The following is a 21,614-nucleotide window of genomic DNA, read 5'->3' on the forward strand; positions in this document are numbered from 1 at the left end:
TGCTCATAGTCTCGGGGTTTAATTTCCTGAAAAGTCCCGGATCAGATTTAAAGGCAAAGAGAAGCCTTTCTCCCCATATCTCACCTCGCTGGTCTCGGCCATTTTCTGTCCTCCTATTTTTTCATCTCATGTTCCTCCCCTTTAAAGGGTGATCACCACCCCACGGCCCACCTAAGAGACCTCTTGCTGAGTGGGTGGTGACCCCCAGCCCGTCAAGGTAAGGCATTTTACAGGAACATTCCAGAGACCAGGAACACACAGAACTCCTGGGAGAAATCAGCCAGTCCCCTGTTATCCTCACAGAGGCAGAGAGAAGCGACGTGTAGGCTATCCAAAATCTATGTGCCTTTGTCTGGAATAATATTATATTATTGTTAACAGTAAAACCCCATAGCAGAAAGTTGTCCCCCAGGAATTGTTTTACTTAGGGCAGTGCACATCCCAGCTGGGGAGGTGGATGGAACCTGGCAGGCAGGGACAGACCTCCAGGGCAGAGCTGCATCTCAGTGGGTAATTCCCAAACCTGATGTCGAGCGATGCTCAGTGAGGATGGACAAGTGTCTCTGGAAGGCAAAAAGCCCATTTCTTTTCTTTTTTTCAAAATAATTTATTTATCTGTCTGTGCTGGGTCTTCGTCGCAGCGTGGGCTTTTCTCTAGCGGCAGCGAGCGGGAGCTACTCTCTGGTGTGGTGTGCGGGCTTCTTGTTGCTGTGACTTCTCTTGTGGGGCTCTAGAGCGTTTGGGCTTCGGTAGTTGCAGCTCGCAGGCTCAGTTGCTCTGTGACATGTGGGATCTTCCTGGATCAGTGTCCCCTGCATTGGCAGGTGGATTCTTTACCGCTGAGCCACCAGAGAGGCCCCAAGGACCTCATTTCTTGGAACTTTTCCTCAGGTTCACCAGCCAGTCCTGGCCTCCTTCTTTTCCTCTGCCTGGGTCATGTTTAGGGAAATAAAATTTGCTGTAATAGGAGGTAAGAGGATCATGAATGAGACTGAAAACTTTTTTTTCTGTCCATTTGGATTGGAAAATGGATAGTCAGCAAGGCCAGGAGACTGGTTCCCATGTCCATTAATTCAGTGATCCCTGACCTTTTTTGGCACCAGGGACCAGTTTTGGTGGAAGAAAGTTTTTCCACGGATCAGGCGAGGATGCGGTTTCAGGATTAAGCGCTTCACATTTTTTGTGCACATTGTTGTTGTTCAGTCGCTAAGTCGTGTCTGACTCTTTGCCACCCCATGGACTGCAGCACGCAGGCCTCCCTGTCCTCCACTGTCTCCCGGAGTTTGCTCAAGTTCGTGTTCACTGAGTCGGTGATGCTCTCTAACCATCTCATCCTCTGCTGCCCTCTTCTCCTTTTGCCTTCAATCTTCCCCAGCATCAGGGTCTTTTCCAATGAGTCGGCTCTTTCTATCAGGGGGTCAAAGTATTACTATTAAGTCAGCTCCACCTCAGATCCTCAGGCATTAGGTCCTGAAGGCTGGGGACCTCTGCATTAAATGGTTGTTCTGTTAGGACTGACCCTGGCGTCCAAATCCCAGCCGGTTCTGCAGCCAGGTGGACGTGACCTCTTGTGTGTGGCAGGGGGACCTCTCACTGCAGGGCTGGCTTCGCTCCTGGAGCCTCAGAGGTATCTTGAAAGAAAGAGCTGAAATCTCTGAATATGTGTAGCACGTTTATTTCTATTTGTCACATTGTAATAGTCTAGCGTTCTTCAAGAGGGCTGTGGGAAGGATTTTGGTTAGGTACAAGGGAGAACCTTTGTATTTGGTGTTAGAGGAGGTGCAGAATGGTTGAGAACTGATGGGAGATCACTCCTCTGGGGGGCTTTAGTGGTGATCCGGCCATCCTGCTGGTACCCGGGGTTCGCCTCCCCTCTTCCCTGAGATTTGTGGCTGTTCCAGTGATCTGCCTCTTGGGTGGAGAGCTCTCTCTCCCACCCCCTGCCCCCTTCTGCCTAGTGCAGCCTGCAGTCTCTATGACTCAGCTCCTCCTGGAGGGTGATTCGTGAGAGGTTCCCTCCCTCTGGAGACCAGAGGTTTCTCACGTTTCGAGAAAGCAGGGCTGCGGGGTCTGCAGCCACCTCAGTCCATATCTGCCAGACTCGCCTGCTTTTCTCAGCATCCCAGAGAAGGGACTGTTACTGTCTTTTGAGGGAGGCTCGAGCCCCGCTCATATCCCATGGCTTCCCTGCCCACTTACAGAGAGTCCTGGGTACAACCTTAGAAGATAACTTCCTTTAGCAGCTTTTATACCCTCGGTCCTAGATCTTCCAGCTTTTTTAGAGGATTGTCTTCTCTGGTGGATGGTTAAAAAGTGACCCACCAGAAGGTTCATAACGAGAGTCCGTCTGGATTTCCGATGGGAAGACTTCTTCTCAGTTTCTCTTAAGGTCTAGTTTTCCCATCTTGCACAAGTCGCATTGAATTAATGGAGCAGTGACCTACTAAAAACTCAAATAGGTCATTGCAGGATCCAGGGGGTAGAATTCCATCCTCTCCCATTCTGGTCCTCCCGTCTCATCAGTATCTCTCAGCTGGCTGCAGCTGGCATTTCTGTGTCTGCCACAGGTCCAACTGAGGAGCTTGGGACCTCGGTGAGGGTCATGGGTCTCATGCATCCTGCCATCCTCTGGCCTTGAAGATGGCTTTACCAGCTCGGTCCTTTATAGTCTCATGAAACACTTATACTGACCCACTCTCAGCTGTGGCCCTCGGGGATCGACCTGGCCTCTGTGTGCTCTGATCCATCAGCGGGCTGGTCCCCGTGGCTTGTTTCTTCCTGCAGTAAAGTTTTGGGATCAGACCCATGTGCTTGGAATGACATCTGGGGCCTCCAAAATAAGGCTCTGTCCACCGAGAAGGAGCTGTATACCCTCTGGCTTTATTTGCAGGCTTGACCAGTTGGTGAAGAGGACATGACGTAACTAAGGGAAAGAGCAGATTTAATAAGATCTAATAAGCTAGCCTGGCATGCTGCAATTCATGGGGTCGCACAGAGTTGGACACGACTGAGCGACTGAACTGAACTGAATAAGCCAGGAGCTTATTAGGAGGTTCTGTTGCAAGTTACCATGATTGTCCTCCTGAACTTGACTGACACATGCTTATCCCTGTGGGGCAGAGACTCTGGCCTGCCTCCCTGCACCCTGACCACTGGTCTGTGCTGGGACCCTGTAACCAGGGCATGACCTACTCGGTTTGAAACTGTGTGGTTAGACATTTGTAAAGATAGCCAACAGTCTATAGCACCCGCCACCTAGCTCCTGCGTCACCTGCCCAGTGGCCGTGTGAGCCTGCCGGGTAGAGCTATGTGGGCATCCAGGCATCACTGTCACATTACCTCCCAGGTTTGAAGCTTGGAGCTCCTGCTCCGGCAGGGTCTGTGTGCTGATGTCCTCTGCTGTGTCTGTCCGGCCCAACTTCATGGGGGCACAGGCAGCTCTCTTGGCTCAATCTCCTCTGTATCCGCCAGTGATGGATGCAGCCTTGAGAAAGGACTCCTGGGGATTTTGTCCAGCAGGTCTGGGAGCCAGCCAGGGGCAAGGCCTGGGAGCCTGGCTCTCATTTTGGACCTGAGCCAAGCGGGCTACACTGGCTTCCTGGAGCATTTTCAGTTTTCCCCTTCAGGGCAGTGCAGACGGGTGTTCTCAGGTTTAAGGGTTGGACTTTGTGACTTGGAGAGGAATGTGCCCTGGAGGTCAGGGCCTCGGAGGGAGCACTGACGTCCCACCGCTCTCCCGGGAGGCCTTGCCTGTATCTCTTGACGCAAGCTGGCCTCCCTGTGGGCCCCCAGTGATGTCACTGTGACAGCCAGGTGCTGGTGAGCCCAGCGTTGGCACTGGGGAGGGAATAAAAACCCAGGGCAGTAGAAGCACCAGGATGACAGGGAGGAAGAGAGATAGTAATAACGGTATGATCAGGTTTGGAGCCTCTTGCCTGGAACAGAGCATCAGGCTTCACGGATTCAGATCTGCACCTGCCCACCGGGCACCGTGTCGCCCCCTCTGTGTTGGGGTGTCCTGCTCTGTAGAAGGTGGGACTGTGGGTACAGTTTGCATCATCAGGGTCCATGCAATTTCTGGTTCTTTTTTGAAGTTGTTGGAGGACACTGTGACAATAAAAAGTCTATAGCTGCCGAGTAGGAATGCCAATTCTTATTTCAGTTTTAATATGGTGTCTTTGCAGACTTCCTGTAGGGTTCATGTTCAGCCATCTATCCAGAATACCTGGTTAGAGTCACTTCTCCTTGCTAGAATTGCATGAGTTCTGTGTGATGTGTGAGAAGATGCGATGCAGAAGACTGGGAAGTGTGAAATAGCATTATCTCCCAAGATTCTCCCCTTGCTCAGCCTGGCCTTCCTGTGAGGACACGTCACATGCACTTTTCTCAAGGCCTTGTCACAGAAGGCATGTTCTCCTAGTTGAAACACACCCCCACCTTCTAGGTCTCAACCCAAATTTCACCTCCTCAGAGAGCCCTTCTCTTGCTGTCCTTTTTTACATTCCCTGGTGGCTCAGAGGGTAGAATATCTGCCTGCAACGCGGGAGACCTGGGTTCAATCCCTGGGTCGGGAAGACTCCCCGGAGAAGGAAATGGCAACCCACTCCAGTATTCTTGCCTGGAAAATGCCGTGGAGGGAGAAGCCTGGTAGGCTACAGTCCATGGGGTTGCAAAGAGTCAGACACGACTGAGTGACTTCACTTTATCAATAATTACTTTGTTTTAAAATTAATTTTGATCTGAGAACAGTTGATTTGCAATGTTGTGTTAGTTTCAGGTGTAGAGCAAAGTGTATCAATTATACATAAACATATGTCCACTCTTTTTTGGATTCTTTTCCCATCTAGGTCATTAGAGTATTGAGTAGAGTTCCTGTACTGTACGTGTATGCTGCTAAGTTGCTTCTATCATGTCCGACTCTTTGTGACCTCATGGACTGTAGCCTGCCAGGTTCCTCTATCCATGGGATTCTCTAGGCAAGAATACTGGAGTGGGTTGCCGTGCCCTCCTCCAGGGGATCTTCCCGACCCAGGGATCGAACCTGCATCACTTATGTCTCCTGCATTGGCAGGCGGGTTCTTTACCACTAGTGCCACCATGCCTTGGCAAGTGTCTAATTTTGACTTGCTAAGCTGGATATAAAAGGTGACCAGTTGCCCACTTCACCTCTAACCTGGTTCCCTGTTTTTCTTGTTTAGCTGCTGTATCAAGAATGGGCACGCTACGGGGTGTTTTATAAGTTTCAACCCATTGACCTCATCAGGTAAGATGTGGGAGGGGACCCTCAGGAGGACCTGAAAGATCCCTGCTGACCTTCTTGGCCCCTGGAGGTCTGTTGGCCAAGCAGAGGACTATTCTAGACTACCTCCCTCCACTGCTCTGTGTCTTACCGGTGGCGAACCAGCTCCTGGGTGAGGGAGGGCAGTGTTGGCCATGGGGCAGCAGATAATACAGACAGATGTCCCGTGACTTGCATCTTGGGGTCATCAGCACTGTGGTCTCCCCCTTTCTGCTCTTGGGGGAGAAGGGTGTGTAGAGTTCTTCTTTTATTATCATCCCTCCGATTTGCCTCAAGAAGGATCTGGGTGCAACAGATCCTTGGGTCATGGCCCAGAAGCCACAGTGCCGAACAAGAGGAGGAGAGACCTGACAAATCATATAAAGAATAAACTGACTGGTCTGAGAGGATATGTGGACTTTTTACGGCTTATCCAGAATGATTGGAAGGGAGGAGAGACTGGGTTCTAAATCCCACCCTTTTAATGCTGCCCCCAAAATTGCCTCGGGAATTTGTGCAGCTTGTACAGAACAGAGGTTATAAGCTTTCTGAAAGAACTTTCTAGAATTCGATAGGTCTGACGAGTCTCAAATGGTTGAGGGCTGTTAGAACCTCGAGTCTTTCTCAGGTGGAGTGATATTGGGCCACTCGGTGCAATGGTGGAGCACTGAGCTGATACTCTGGAGATGGGGGTCTTGTCCAGGCCCAGCCACTAGGGGGCGCTTGTTTCTCTGGGCAAGTCATAACCCTTCTTTGGTCTTCAGCATCCTGTTGTTCAGTCTCCCAGTCGTGCCTGACTCTTTGCGACCCCGTGGACTGCAACATGCCGGGCTTCCCTGTCCTTCACCGTCTCCCAGAGCGAGAGACACTGAGATAATGAGACATTGGGACAATGAGTTTGAGACATTGCTCAAACTCATGTCCATTGAGTCAGTGATGCCATCCAACCATCCCATCCTCTGTCGTCCCCTTCTCTTCCTGCCTTCACTCTTTCCCAGCATCAGGGTCTTTTCCAATGAGTCGGCTCTTTGCATCAGGTGGCCAAAGTATTAAGAGCTTCAGCTTCAGCCTCAGTCCTTCCAGTGAATAGTCAGGGCATCCTGGTGCCCCTAAACTGGGAGGCTGAGCCTAGGGCTCTGTGGGGAAATTTGGTCCAGCACACTCATTTGGAAATGATGGGGACCCTCAGCCCCGCGCCTGACATAGAGGACTCGCTGCCACTCGGTCACTCGTGGCTCATTCTCATGAGCTAATTCATCAGCCGGCAAATTCGGAGAGTGTTCCTGGCCGCTTGCCCCGGGCTGGGACCTTGAGAGGGGCGGCTGCCAGAAGGACCAGGTCCAGTGGGAGCGATTCCAGCTCCTTCTTGGAAGAAGACAGCAGGCTGGGAGTCAGAGTTTGGGCAGGCCCACCTCCCACGCGGAGAGGGGATGGCCCTCCCGGGGAACTGGGAGCTCAGCTGGACGTCTCTTGACGGCAGGTGTTTGTTCCAGCTGAAGGCTGTTAGCCGAGGCATTGGGGCTGGGGAGCTGGGCCATGGATGCGGGTGACCGCGGCCCCTCACCCAGCGCCTCCTGTCCCCTGGCTGCTTTTGTGAGGCGCGGCCACCTAGATTGTTCTCCGGGCCGCTTCCTCCATGCCTGGCAGCCTTTGATCTTCCTCTCGGCCTCGCCAGTGGCCACCCACACTGTCGCCTGTTTTCTCCAACTCGTTTCTTAAAAATATGATTCCAGAAAATAAAAATTCTCCCTACTGGAGAGCCTCGTCTTTTCCCTGGAAACTTCAGGTGACCGGCTGCCAGCTAAGTGGGCGACGGCAGCTCCAGGGTGCACCCCGTTTCAGCCACCAAAGAGGCCTCACCTGCAGGGGAAGAGTTGCCTTTGTTGCAAAGCCCTGCTCTGGGGCCTGGCGGTTTCCAAGGACGCAGAGCCCGAAGCTATGGGTCCCAGTGTCCACTGTGGGTCCCAGTGTCCAATGTGGGTCCCAGTGTCCACTTCAATCAGAGTTTCTACCACATGTCACAGTGTCCACTTGCTGCTCAGATCTGGGAACCGGGGGCTCTTGCAACCCCTGCAGGATGCCAGCAGCTTGGATATGCCTGGAGCCTGGAGCATCTCTCAGATACTGGCTGGAGGGAAGGGAATGGTAATGTGTGTGGTGGGGGGCGGGAGTAGAGGGACTGTTGTCTGCCCAGTGGGGTAAGGAATTTGCTCTGCTGGAGAGAGAAGAGATAACCATGGAAAGAGAAGAGGGGAGAGAGAGAAGAGGGGAGAGAGAGAGAAGAGGTGAAGGGGAGACAGGGAAGGACAGAGGCCTTGGGGGTACAGGTGGGTCGTGGAAACAGGCATGCCATGAGCATGCCCCTTGTGGGGCTCATGGAGAGGAAACTGGGGTGGAGGGCGTGAGAACAGCTCCTGCACTCTGCCGGCTCCACGCAAACTCCTGTGTCCACGTCGCCTGCTTCCTTCTCCCCATCGTCTTCCCTCTCCCGCGTCCTAGTCCTCGGTCAGACACCAGCTCTTGGGAGTGTGTCTTCAGCACCATCTCTCTCTTTTGCTACTTGTTCTTCATCCTTCTTGCCTCGACCTCTGGAGACCTAGTGGTCCACAGGATCCAGTCGGAGGCTGCCCAGACCCTGTGCTTCCATTGCAGTGCACACCTGTGAACTGTGCCCCCTGCAGGCTCACATGGTAACTGCACCCATGTGTTCTGTGCTGAAGCAGGGGTGTCCTGTCCAAGTTGGAGGTGACTCTTCCAAAGGCCGGCAGGGTCTTTCCCGCCTGTTCCCTTGGGCCCCTGGCTTCTTGTTGTCAACACTGAGCTCCATTCCTCCCCCCGTGCCTGTGGTTTGGGACATTCAAAAGCAGAGAGCAGCTGAGGGCCCAGAGGGTCTGGGAGGTCTGTTTGCATGTAAAGCCCTGGGACCAGCTATCCTTACCTGTCCGCAGCCCTTCAAGCCTAAGCTGGAGATGTGGGGTTCGAAGCTCCTTTCCCAGGGGTGGACATTGGGCAGAGGGGAGACAAGATGCCCTTTCCCGCACCGTGAGCCCCTCCCTCCTGCTGTGGGCATCTGGGTCCAGCAGGCTGCGTGGTGAGGGTGCTAATGGGGGTCCCAGCCCGACTCTGCATGTGTGTGTGTGCATGTATTTGTGTATGTGTATGTGCATGTATGTGTGTGTGTAAGTGCTGCATGGGAAGTTCCCCAGGGAGGTATCCAGCAGGGACCCCCACTCCCCCCCAGTAGATTCTTCGGGAATTCCCAGCCCATGGCACTGGTGTCCAGGCAGAAACAAGGTTTGTGATGGAGCCAGTGGGGGAAATGCTGTCCTGGCTGGAGGGAGGTGGCTCTTCTAGTCTCTTGGGGCAATATGAGCATCCTCACAGGTAGAGGAGTAGATTTCTGCCTTCAGCACCTAAGGTTCATGCCCTGATGTCCCAGGAGGGGAATGGCTTTTATTCCTTGGGGTACCCCGGGCCTTGGGGTTGTGTGTAGTGCTGATCCCATATTAGCCAGCACCCTGCCTTGTCTTTTCATGAAAATGAATATCCACTCACAGGCTGCTTTTCTTAGCTGGGAGGTTTTGCTGTGGATGAGACAAACAATAGGCTTCAAACATCTGAGTTAGATTTAGCTACTAACTGAAGCTGATATACAAAACTATATTTGAAAGCATCTGCTGCCAGTTAACTACAATGGCATGTGGAGGAGAGGAGACCAGAAGTCCACTCACCTCAGGGTGAGTAGCTGGTGACCTTGGGGGATGCACCAAGGGCATCGTATATAGGCAGTGTCCACTGTACCGTCTGGAGAGGGGTGAATGGCTCTTCCTTGTTCCCTCCTCTTCTGGGGATGACGTTTCATGGGGAGAGTAGCACCTATCCCTGTGGCGGGTCTGGCGCCCTCTTAGCAACGTCCTGCTTCCTCAGTCCCTCTTCCTAAGACCTCAGTGGTATCAGGAGGCCTTGGGTGGCATCTGTGGACAGCAAGAGTGGCGCTGTGCCCCACCTGTGTACCCATCCCTTCCATCACAGACTCTCAGCCCGCTCCAGCCCCGCTCATGGAGAGCCCATCTAGAACCGGCGTCTCAGGAATTGGCTTTCCCTCGTCCTATTACAAGGGCTTCCCAAGTGGCGCTAGTGGTAGAGAACCCACCTGCCAATGCAGGAGATGTAAGAGATGCAGGTTCAGTCCCTGGGTCAGGAAGATCCCCCAGAGGAAGGCACGGCAACCCACTCCAGGATTCTTGCCTGGAGAATCCCATGGACAGAGGAGCCTGGCTGGCTACAGTCCATGGGGTTGCAAAGAGTTGGACACGACTGAGGAGACTGAGCATGCACACACCTCCTGTTACAAGGCAGAGGCCCTGATCCTTGCCAGAATTCCTCAGAACAGCCACTAGGAGGTTGATCCACCCGCCTCTGTCTCTGAGCCCTTTTTCCATCTTCCTGAAACGCACCCACATCCACTCCCCAACCCCGCCCAGAGGAGAGAGACAGAGGAAGCCACGTTCTTCCTTAGGAGGCTTCTCAGCAGGTCAGACTCAGGGAGAATTGGCCACAACTGGTTTGGGGGAGGGACTGGAGAGGAGAAAAGAACGTTGATCAACCCATGATGAATTATTTCCTGAGCCTGCTGCCTTCTTCTTGATCTTTGCTGGGATTCATACAGGCAGTTCAGCTCAATGCGATCAACATTTACTGATGCTCACAGTGAACAAGTCTGTGTGCCCTCAACGCATGGAGGCATGGCGAGGAATAGGGTGCAGTTTGTGTCCTTAAAGATCTAGCAGTCACATAGGGAGCCAGACATGTGCGAGGCAGGATGGAGTGAAGACTTTTAAGGACTGTAATATAAGTATGAACGTGATTGGACGGGACAATGGTTGGAGAGTAGTTGCTACTAGCAGAGTAAGAGAAGAGTTTCTGTAAGAGGTGGCACTTGAATTAGAAACATTGCTTCTGAAGGCCTGAAGTTAAAGGGTTAAAGGTCTCGAATGTGTCTTCATTGTCAGCCTCGGCTGCCCCAAATATGGACTTGTTGAGCCTGGTATTGTTGGCCAGAAATCACAGTGCTGCCCAGAGCCAGGTCCTTCCTGACTGTCGATCGGGAGTGATCAGGTCAAGAACTTGACTTGCAGACCTCACTCACCTGCCTGGACTCTATGCCAAACCTGGCCCGTGTCCTTGGCTCTGCCCTCGTAAGTGAGCAGAGCATCCAGGGTTAGAAGGAGATGAGGCTGGACCCAACAGAGGAAACCAAGGAGAGGTGATGTGTGAGGCCAGCTGCTTGTTTTCTGTGAGTCTCAGCTTTTGAAGTATTGGACTGAGCCAGGAAGCACTTTGCAGGCTGAAAAGGGGTCATATTTCATGGGCCTGAAGAAGACTTTTCTTTTTCCTCTGAGGGTGTAGGAGCACAGTTGACAGAGAAGAGCAGGCAGTAGCCGGTTGCAGCAGAAACATGGGTAATGATGTTCTGTGCTGTTGTATTCTGGTCCATTTTATAGACAGGGAGATAAGTCAGGCTGCATATGAGATGCAGCTGGGAAAGAGGCCTATCCCCCTTCTCCTTTCTTTCCCTCCTCCTCCTCCCCAGATGTCATGAACCCTCCAGAGGGGAGGAGCCAGCCTGGGGCTGCTAGTGGGTCAGGAGTTGAATGAGGTGCACCCAACTGCACCCTGAGGCCGTTCTGGTCCTGCGAGGGTGGCCTCCCGGCCTTCCCTAGCTGGTGGCTCCTGTTTTGGATCAAACTGAATCTTCCTTCCTGGAGTACCAGTACTTGGTGGCTTCCACTGCGCCAGGAGGCTGCATGAACTCCCCATGGCCTCCTAGGGTTGCATGGCCAGAGGTGGGTGGGGGTGAGAGTCCAGTTCACTAGCTCCCTGCCTCCCCGACCCCCTCTTGTCAGGTCCTATTTACCGAGGAGGAGAGAAGCTGGTATTTGCCTGAAAATATATGACAAGCTATAGGATTCCTGTTTCGTTGGCCCTTGTGTGCAGTCAACTCTCATTTATCTGGAACCCCAGGACTAAACCATGACGTCACAGAGGTGGGTGGAGCTTAGAGGTTGGCTGACCTCCATGCCTGGACATGGGATAGGGGATGGAAGATTTCCACTCCCAGCATACTGATCGAGCAAACACCCTGCATTATTTTTCTTATAGTAGGAAGTGCCTGGCCTTGGGGGCAGAGTATTTGTCTGCTAGACATTTCCTGTTGGAAGAAGCCCTTTTTCCATGGAGCTCCAGGGGGCAGAACTTAAACAGGGGAAATTGGCAAAGTTCTTGCTCTGGCTCCATGACTATTTCCAGTGGCTCGAAATGTCGGGTTCTGGTGGTTGTTATTGTTCAGTTGCTCAGTCGTATCTGACTCTTTGTGACCCTGTGGACTGTAGCCTGCCAGGCTCCTCTGCCGGGGACCAGCCCCGGCTGATCCAGGGTATTCGAAGGAGAGACGGCGTAGGCGAAGATCAGGGAACAATTGCTTAATTAAATGTTAATTAAGGATATAAAGAGTAATAGAATGAGGATAGCTCAGTGAGGAAATTTAGTGGAGAAAAGCGGCTGAAATAAGGATAGCTCAGTAGGAAAATTCAGTGAAGAAAAGAGGCTGAATAAAATTCCAAAGCAGGGAATTAACGTCACCTACGAAGGCCGCAGGCGTCCTCCCGTTCTCCCGAAGGAGAGGAGACACTAAGGTCTCCCCGGTCGGATCTTAGAAGCCCAGGCAAAATTAGTAGGCTTGACGAGCTTCCCCGCCTCAGAGGAAAAATTCAGCCAGAAGGTGAAAGAAAGAAAGAAAGGAGACCAAATTTCAGTGAACAAAAAGAGGTGTACTTTATTTTTTCAAAGTAGTTTATACCTTAAGTTGTGCATAGAGGATAATGGGGGAAGGGGTGGAGTCATGCAAGGACAGCAGTTCCTGGTTCTAATCGAAGCCAGGCTTTCAAACTTATCATATGCAAAAGTTCAGGTGATTTACATCATCTTCTGGCCAGGAGGCCTGTTAACATTTTAAGAAACTTATTTTTCTCTAAAGGTGATTATTCCAAAGTCAGGCGATTATTCTAAAGTCAGGCGCCAGCCTCCAAAAAGCATTGGATAGAGTTGCATTCCTATAGGGCAAAGGTGAGGTGGGCTCAATCAAAGAATTAACTCAAGCGTCCAAGGTTACAAACATTGAGGCTACTACTTACATTTCTATACACCCATTATATCAATCAATACACTGCCAAGGACACAGTAGGTAAGGGGTATGGAGACTTAGCAGCAAACATTGACCCAACAAGTGAAAAACCCTTCACCAATACAATTCTAATCAATCTTTTAACTACTCAAAAGAATCTGTGTTTAGACAGTTTAGAACATCTCCTGCCTCTCACAGTTGGGAGGCTCTGAACAATCACATGTGGCCGGAAAAACCTATTCAGGCAGGCTAGAGGACTTCCAAAGGAGTTTGTAGGTTGAAACACTGTCACACCCAGGAATTATTAACTGGAGCTGTAAGCTAACTCTTTTTCAGAGAGAGGTAGTGGGGGACAGCCCCCCGTAAAGTCAGAGGCGTAGGTGAAAGTACAAAGCAGAAAGTAGGCAGACTCTGGTTTTGGGGGTAGATTGCTCGAGAATTTCCAGGGAGACTCCTGAGGCTTGATCCCACCTTTGCGTATGCCAAGCCTCCTTCCTCATGACCTTTGCCAGGGACGGAGCTCGCTCCCTATACTCCTCTGTCCGTGGGATTTCCATGGCAAGAATATTGGAGTGGTTTGCCATTTCCTTCTCCAGGAGATCTTCCCCACCCGCGGATCGAACCCGAGTCTCCTGCATTGCAGGTGGATTCTTTACCACTGAGCAACTAGGGAAGCCCTTCTGTTGAGAAGGCCAGCCTTTAAATATCTGAAAATAGTTCTTGTGTCCCTAATAATTCTCACACCTTCTTTCCTGCAAACAAAACACACCTGGCCCTGCTCCATGTCCTCCTGTGTCACGGGCTCTTCAAACAGTTTTATCATCACTGCGGTCCTCTTTAAGACCACTATCCTGGCAGTCAAAGCAGGGCCCTCCTGCCCCACACTTCACCTGGTGTAGCTAAGCCAACACGCATTTGCGCTGATGGTGTGTCAGAAATCGATGCTGGCAGAATGGAGATGAATTAAGCATGACCCCATTTTCAAGGAGCTTAAGCTCAAAGTCACATCTCAAAGCTTGTAGATGTTCAATTGGCTTTTCTGGGAAATCTAGGGACAGACGGATAGAGAACATTTTCAAAAAGTAACTGTGAGACTGTAGAAAAACATTATATAGAAAAGATCCTTGGGGGAAGCTGGCCCCCAAGCAAGTCATCTGTGATGGGGTGCTCACATCCCATCTGTGCCTCGGGCAAAGATTTTCAGTGGTGACTGTGACTTTCTAGAAACATCCTTTGATGCATGACAGCACCCACAGACCCATGAAAAAACCTCAGGTGATCACATCACTTAGGGATTTACCAAGTCATGGCAAAACCTCACGTGTGCAAGTCAGGTAATCCTGCTTAAAGAAAACCCAGCCAGGCTAGAGCTGTTTCAGAGAAGGAAGGGTAATGTGATCAGAGATGGGGCGGGGCAGCAGGTATGAAGAAAGACTTACACAAAGAGTTCCTACTCTAGGAAGAAGTGGAGAGGGAGCGGAGTCTTTACTAAATTATGAGATGGATGGTGACCGTCCACATGTTTATCAGACCCCGAGGCACCTGTCTAGGGATGTTCCTCTGGACCAAGAGCAGTGAGTTAACCATAAGAAGAACTCAGCTTGGCTCCAGCCTTCACAGCAGGTGATATGATATTTGGACAAGCCACTCTCTCTTGAGCCTCCATGTCCTCAGCTATGAGGATCAGAAGACCTGTCGTAAATGCCTGACAGCAGTATGGTGAGGCTTACGATATAGTTGTGCAAATAGCGTGGTGAGGGGCATAGGTCTGGTTAAGTAAATCTATTAGTTATCTGCTCCCTCGGGAAAAATTATACTATTTCCTAGACCAGCAGAATTTGATACAGTTCAAGCTCAAGAGTCTTGACAAACATTATATAATCATAAGACGCTTTTTAAAAAATTGTGAATCAGTGCACTGGGATCGTGCAGTTTGCATGGTGCGCTCTGTGCCTCCAGGAACCCTCCCAAACGGCTGTTCTTACTTCATGTTCCAGAGGGAGACCCTGAACTCAGGAGATAGGAGCTTCCTGAAGCCACAAGCCAGCCCACCTTTGGTTCAGCCCCAGACCTGTCTGACTCCAGAAACTATACGCTTGCCCTCGTACCACACGGATGAAGGTGACCCAGAGCTCTGTCCAGCCAGATGTCAGGCGATCTGGGCTTCCAGATTCCTCAAATTAATCCTTCCAGTCAGCAGCCTCTGAGGGACACCTGGTGCGGTCTGGCGAGGGGAGAGGGGCTCACTGACCTGGTCACCCCCTGGTCTGTGATGGGCCAACCTCATCAACATCCCTGTTTCAGCAGGAGTGATGTGTCACTTGCCAGAGCAGTTTGTTAGGAGATCCCAGCGTGCTATGGTTTTGCTTTCTCACTTCTACTTTTCACAGTCTTTTTTTTCCGTAACTTCTTCCATGTCATCAGGTTGTCAATTGTCACTTCTTGCTTTTGTCAGTGGAGTAGGTTCCTTCCCGACTCCTGTTTGCTGCTCTGTCTCCGTTGCAGGTGTAGTAACCTGACCCCCGAGCAGGCAGCCTTAAGCACCAGGTAAGCCTCTTAGGCAACCTGCCCAGGAGTCTGCCTCCTGGTTGCTGTGGGATTTAGGGAGGCTCTGCTGTTGTCATGGAAATGTCTTCTTGGTGTTTCCCAGTGAGTGAAATGGTGTTTCCAGGATGGGACCTGAGTCAGTGTGATAAGGCAGGTGCCTCTGCTGTGAAGAGTTGTATTTTGTTCTTCTTGCTTGCTTTGGGAGGTCGCAAGAAATCCAGACCATCAGAGACTTTTCTTAGAACTCAGCGTCTATTGACACAGGAGTGGATCCCTGCATCAAGGGCCTACTTGATGCTGAGCTTTGACCTGGGTGTGGTGTCAAAGCAGGCTTGCAGTATAGTGATGGAACCCCAGGTATTCACAGTAAATCTGATGGAAACCGTCGAGGTAAAGTGGTACCCAACTGGGAACCCATGCATAGAGCTGTCCGCAGAGGGGCCGGGGGCCAGGTGGTGGCCAAGGGGTGGGCCAAAGCTGCTGAAGGGGCTCATAACTAGCTTTAGTGTGGCCAAGAAGAGAAAAAAATGAGACTTAGGGGACATGTGAGTTTTAAGCAGAAAGGAGAGATTTGAAGGAAAGAGGAAATAAGGTTGGGGATTGACCGGATTTAGACTGATGCAGTCTTGGTCCAGAGATACTGACTGAAGGAGAGGCTCAAGAATGGGCTGAGGCTGATGACAGCTGAGAAGAGAGCCCTGGAGCCATGGGAGATGGTTGGGGGAGATACCTGGGGTGGTGTAGGGGGAAGAAAGCCTAGAGAGGGGTCGTGATGAAAGACAACAAAAGAAGATGCTGCCGAGCGGATTGTCTAGGATTTAAGCCAGTGGCACAACAGGGCTTGCGAGGGTTCAAAACTTGAGCACTTCTTGCCACGAGGTGGGAATGGACCTGTTGGGAACCAGTTTTTCAATCACTCTCTCTTGGGAAACTTTAGGGCAAATCATTCAGCCCTTTGGACCTGATGCACTTCCTCTTGCTGAGATGGAGAGAGGAATCTTTGCATCTTCTTCACAAACCCTCTAGGCTGTGATGAAAGGTACCACCTGTTTGTGGGAGGCAAGGACCTCAGGTGGGTCGGAGGGGGCTGATCTTGCCCTGGAAGGAAGGAGGGGACCAGCCAGGTGATGCGTCACCATGGACACCACCCAACTGTTTGATCCCTGGAGCTGCCGTTTCAGCACACGTCTGTGGAAACCCTGAGCTCCCCATGCCTGCTAATGACACTCCCCTGAGTGATGCTCTCCACGCACACCACATGTGTTTGTAACCAACTTAAACAGAAAGCAGCTTGACACACTGAACAACACCCTTGGAACACACGTTACAGCTGCAACCGCAAGATCGCTCCATTTAATCAGCTGGGCATGCCCAGATGCTTCGCACAGACACAAGCCTCTGTTTTCGGAATGGAAAGCTGCAGCATTTTGTGGGTCTGGAAGTCATAGACATAAGCACGAAACAGAACAAAAAGCTTCGAGATCCCTGCCTGGCAGACTGCTGTCCTCCAGTACCTCCTTGGGGTTATCACAAGGTAGCCAAAGGTGTTGCAGGAGATGTGAGTTTGAGCCCTGGGCTGGGAAGATCCCCTGGAGAAGGAAACAGCAACCTACTCCAGTATTCCTGCCTGGGAAATCCCATGGACACAGGAGCCTGGCGGGCTACGCAAAGAGTCAGACACAGCTTAGTGACTAAACAACAACAAAGCCAAAGATACAGTCACTGGGTGACTGCCGGGGTGGCTGTGTGCCCTGCCAAGTGGCTGACTCCAGTGTGGAGAGGTTGTGACCCTCAGCCTGCATCACCCAACCCATCTCAGGGCCTTAGGAATCCCTGCTTGAGGGCTCAGGATTCAGGGTTGTTGCCTTGGCCCCATTGGTTTCTTTCATAAAATCCATGTTGACTGAACACGGGCAGGAGAGACAGAGAGGAGATTGGAGGACTGGGATTTTGAACTTTTTATTTGGAATTGTAGTCTGGAGGAGGGTAGGGGCAGTGGCTTAGTTTCCAGTTGTTCTTAGTTCTAGCAAAATGGCTATTTCCTTAGGCTGACATGTGGCCTAATCCTCAGACTTTGGGTAGGCAGGCAAGCCGCTCATTCTCCATGCTCACCTCCTGGTCTGGTCTGTTTCCCCTTTCTGTCTAATCCTGGGGGATCACACCCCCTATGGCCATCCTAGTCCCTCTCTGAACGTTTAACTCTGGGGGTGAGGTTAAACCCTCTGATGGTCCAGCAGCCAGCATATCATGAAAGATATAGTGGAGTCCCCTAGCTCAGACCTCTCACCATCCAGTTGGAAAGAAGACTCCGTGTTTTGAGAAAGAGATTTAAGAGAATATATAATTCAGTTCCATTCTGTGGTGCTGGAGAAAACTTGAGAGTCTCTTGGACTGCAAGATCAAGCCAGTCAATCCTAAAGGAAATAAACCCTGAATATTCATTGGAAAGACTGATGCTGAAGCTGAAGCTCCAATACTTTGGCCACATGATGTGAAGAGCTGACTCCCTGGAAAAGACCCTGATGCTGGGAAGGACTGAGGTCAGGACGATAAGTGGGCACAGAAGGTGAGATGGTTAGATGGCATCAGCGACTCAATGACACGAGTTTGAACAAACTCTGGGAGATGGCGAGGGACAGGGCAGCCTGGTGTGCTGTGGTTTGTGGAGTCACAAAGAGTCAGACACAACTGAGAAACTGAACAAATTTACTGGGCATCATTGCTGTGTTTATTTGTGATTATTGTTTTAGGTGCTAATGGGATTAAAAAGATAGATGTGAACTGGCTGTGGGTGACTAGATAATTTGCCATCTAACCTAGGACACTCTTGAGAGTGAAAGGGAGCATTATTAATAGTTATACTGAGTGTACTAGTCAGCTACTCTCACAATAGTGCTGCATAACAAACCGTCCCCAAATCAACAGCTTACAACAGTCATTTATGTTTCTTGCTTAAGTGTGTGTAGGTTGAATGGAAAATGTCTGCTTCAGGCTGAGGGTTGGCTGGGCTGGGCTCCAGGCTTCAGACCGTGATCAGTCTCCATAGGTCTGCGTGCTCTCAGTGGATCAGAAGGTGCCTGAGCATGTTCCTCTCATGCTGAGTCACAAGGGCACAAGGAAAGGAAGGGAAAGAACGCTGTCTCTCTCAAAGCATTGCTGACATCACATTTGATAGTGCTTCACTGGCCAAAGCAGTCACGTGGCTTAGCACAAGTCCCTGTGTTTCTGATAACTATACCCTTTCTTAAGGGGAAAGGAGTCAATATTTTCTGAATGCCAGTGTAACCTGCTCCACTGAGACAACAGGTATAAACCAGGACCATCCCAGGAATACATGGGCCTGTGGTTCACCCTTGTCTGGTCTCATGGAATATGATCTAACAGGAAAAGACAGATCATGTATAGTTTATTTTTAAAAAAATTTTTATTGAAGTATAGTTGATTAACAGTGTTGTTACTTTCAGGTGTACAGCAGGATGAGTCAGTTATACATACAGACATATATATATATGTTTTCTATTAATACTATAGCTTATAACAAGATATTGAGTAGAGTTCCTTGTGCTATACAGTAGGTCCTTGTTATTGATCTAATTTTATAGAGTAGTGTGTATATGTCATACTGTCCCAATTTATTCCAATAATGTAGTGTTAATTGTGAGTGTGACCTGGGTTGCACTAGGAGCGTGTAGAGTGTAACGGGGGCACAGCTACAGGGCAGTCCAGCCTTGCTGAGGAGGTGACATTTACACAAGGTGTGATGCCTTCATGAGTGAGCCGGGCAGAGATGAGCAGAGTAGTGTTGGCAGCTCACGGTGCATGGTGCTTCCTGCCTGCTGGCACCGTTTAAGCCCTGTGCGCTTGCCAACTCACATCACCCCCGTGCGATGTACTGTTAGCTTCCGTTTATAGATGAGAAGTTGCGATGCAGAGGTTGTTAAGCCATCCGCTGTCACGGAACTAGTGAGTAAGGAAGAGGTGAGGTTTGAACTTTGTCTGGTGCTGGAGTCGGTTCTCTTCCTCACAGGATACACTGCCCATGGCAGGCAGAGGGGGCCTGGGGTGCCTGGCGTTATGTCTGCTGTGGGGAGAGTTTTGGGGGGGCCAGGCTGGGGTGCAGCAGGGACCAGGTGCGGGAAGGTCCCAGAGCCAAAAGTTAGCCCATCTGAGATTCAAACCCAGGCCTATCTGATTCCAGAAAGGATGTGTTTTTGCTGGTACCACGTGGCTGAAGATGACCCAGAGCTCTGTCTAGTCATGGCCGTTTGAAGATTTGGGGCTTTATCCCAAAGAAAAGAATGTGTGCTTGAAGGGTGGTGAGGATGCCCCAGGCAGGCTGATTACCGGCTGCCTTCCTCACCTAACAAGGGACCTGTGTCAGGTGATCTGTAATGTCCCTTCTGGGGTCAGCTTTCTAGGCCAGACAGGTAGCATCTCAAGCCTGAAGCTGGTCTGGGGGCAGGGGTCTCCCCAGGGTCCAAGTCAACTTTGGGGTTGGAACCCAGGAGTCTGGACCCCAATTCTAGTCTCCACCCATTGGACTCGCCCCCACCCAGGGGCACCCCCTCGCCCATGTCCCTGGATTCCTCGCTTCTCTCCCTCAACCTCTCCCTCTTCCAAACAACCCATCTCTGGTTTCTTTTGCCTCTCTGGCTTTGATCACATCTGGAGCATTTTGTAGAGTTGATGAGTGTGTGTTTTCCTGTTGGGACACATGGTGTCTATCAGGGGCACTTAAGAAGCCCGGCTGAGTGGAAAAGTTTGCCTGGCATCTCGAGGGCTGCTGGGCTGGAGGGTGGGTGGCAGCTTCATGGCAGGGGACCTGGCATGAGGGCCAGGGGACTCTAGGGAAGGCCCTGGAGGCCCAGCTGGGGGCCTGCTGCCCCAAATGGTTCAGTCGTCCTGGTGGGTTGGTGTCTGTGTGCGTGTGTGTATAAAGGCCCAGAAGGGCCCCTCTGCCCTGTTGCCATGGGATGCTGCCTTCAGTGCTGTGCTCTCCATGGTAACCAGGGCTCTTATCTGCACGTCCAGGAACATAAACCAAGTGTGGTCCCCTCCAGGTCGACAGTGCATGATGGATGCCCCACGGGGCAGAGAGGCAGGGAGATACCGTCTGTGAAAGGTGATGATAATTTCCAAGGAGCCACCTGGCTGGACCAGCATGCACAAGGATGGATGAGATGCCAAGCGGGCTTCCCAGAGGGAAGGGTCTGGGAGTGTGCCCGCCCCAAGTCCCAGAGATCAGAAGTCTCTTTACCCCCTCCCCGGCAAGAGGAAATGGGTGTGATTGTAGGTGGGTACAGATGTTCTCGGCAGGAAGTGTGGTGGGGGAGGAAGAAGATAGATTATACAAGGGTGATTCTCAACACTGAGGTCCCTCTTGCTCTTCTTTCTTCTCTTTCTCCCTTTTCTGGGTGGCAGGTATGCCCAACCAACTCTATTTACCTTCTGTTTGAAATCTGACATCCGGTTCCCCCGAGGTGGTCTCCTCTGTCCTCCCCTATCCCCCCTAAGTTTTTTTTTTAATTAATTAATTTTAATTGGAGGCTAATTACTTTACAATATTGTGGTGGTTTTTGCCATACACTGAAGTGAATCAGCCATGGGTGTACATGTGTCCCCCATCCTGAACCCCCCTCCCACCTCCCTCCCCATCCCATCCCTCAGGGTCATCCCAGTGCACCATCCCTGAGCCCCCGTCTCATGCATTGAACCTGGTCTGGCAATCTAGTTCACATATGATAATATACATGTTTCAATGCTATTCTCTCAAATCATCCCACCCTAGCCTTCTCCCACAGAATCCAAAAGCCCCCTAAGTTTTTTATCTCCAAGCTTCACAGCTGTGTTGAGTCCCCTTTGCCTCTGTGGTCCGCATGAACTATCTTTGTTTCTCCCCCAATAACCCTTGGATTTTCTTTAGCCCTTTTCCTTCCACCTCCTTTCCTTGCCTGGCTCTGCCAGCTCCGTTCACTCCTAGTGACATCTTCCAGACCCGGTGACAAGGCACCTCCATCTGGGTCTGCTGGAAGTATTCTTGGAAAGGGATAGAAGGAGTTTAGAGGCCCAGGAGGGTGGTGCTGGGGCCCACCCCTCGGAGTTCAGCCTGGCAGCTTGTTTATTGCGCCTGCAAGTCTAGCAAAGCACAGCCCTGTCTGTCCATGGCTCGAATGAAAGTGCCAATGCCCCTGGCCTGAGTTGGGAACGTAAACAGCTAGTGGGCTGTGAACTTGAAGCAGGGTGGAGGCCAGGCTCCCCGAGTGGCTGGATTCCAGGCTTCAGAGCATCCCTGTTGGGCAGTGTGTCTGGGAGTCAGGCTCCTCCTTGGTCGTAGGGGGATAGAGGAGAGGGGTTGTCCTAGTCTTTTTTCTATTTAAGGGGTCCTGCTCAGAGAGAGGCTTTGGGAAGAAGATGGATAGCTGAGGGTGTGGCCTGGGGTGTCACCCTGGGTGGCTGATGCTGGGACACAGAGTCCAGGAGCCTACACCCGAGCTTGACCAGCAGGTCGGCCCCTCCTGTGGGGGCTGTGACCTGCTCACTCATCTATTCCTTTGATGTTCAGAGGACTCACTGCTTTAGCAAACTCCAAACCCGAGGCAGGAACCG

At 51.3% G+C, this 21,614-nt stretch overlaps 1 protein-coding gene across 1 annotated transcript in view; it reads left to right on the forward strand.

Moving 5' to 3' along the window:
• The window catches only part of ANO2 (anoctamin 2), a 341,322-nt gene that overhangs the window by 114,714 nt on the left and 204,994 nt on the right, over positions 1–21,614 (forward strand). Inside the window, exon 10 of the mRNA XM_061418167.1 lies at positions 5,199–5,263. Within this exon, the coding sequence (XP_061274151.1) occupies positions 5,199–5,263 (65 nt within the window). The remainder of the gene's footprint in view (positions 1–5,198; positions 5,264–21,614) is intronic.

Source organism: Bos javanicus, chromosome 5 (genome assembly GCF_032452875.1).
Source record: "Bos javanicus breed banteng chromosome 5, ARS-OSU_banteng_1.0, whole genome shotgun sequence".
NCBI classification, from domain to species: domain Eukaryota; kingdom Metazoa; phylum Chordata; class Mammalia; order Artiodactyla; family Bovidae; genus Bos; species Bos javanicus.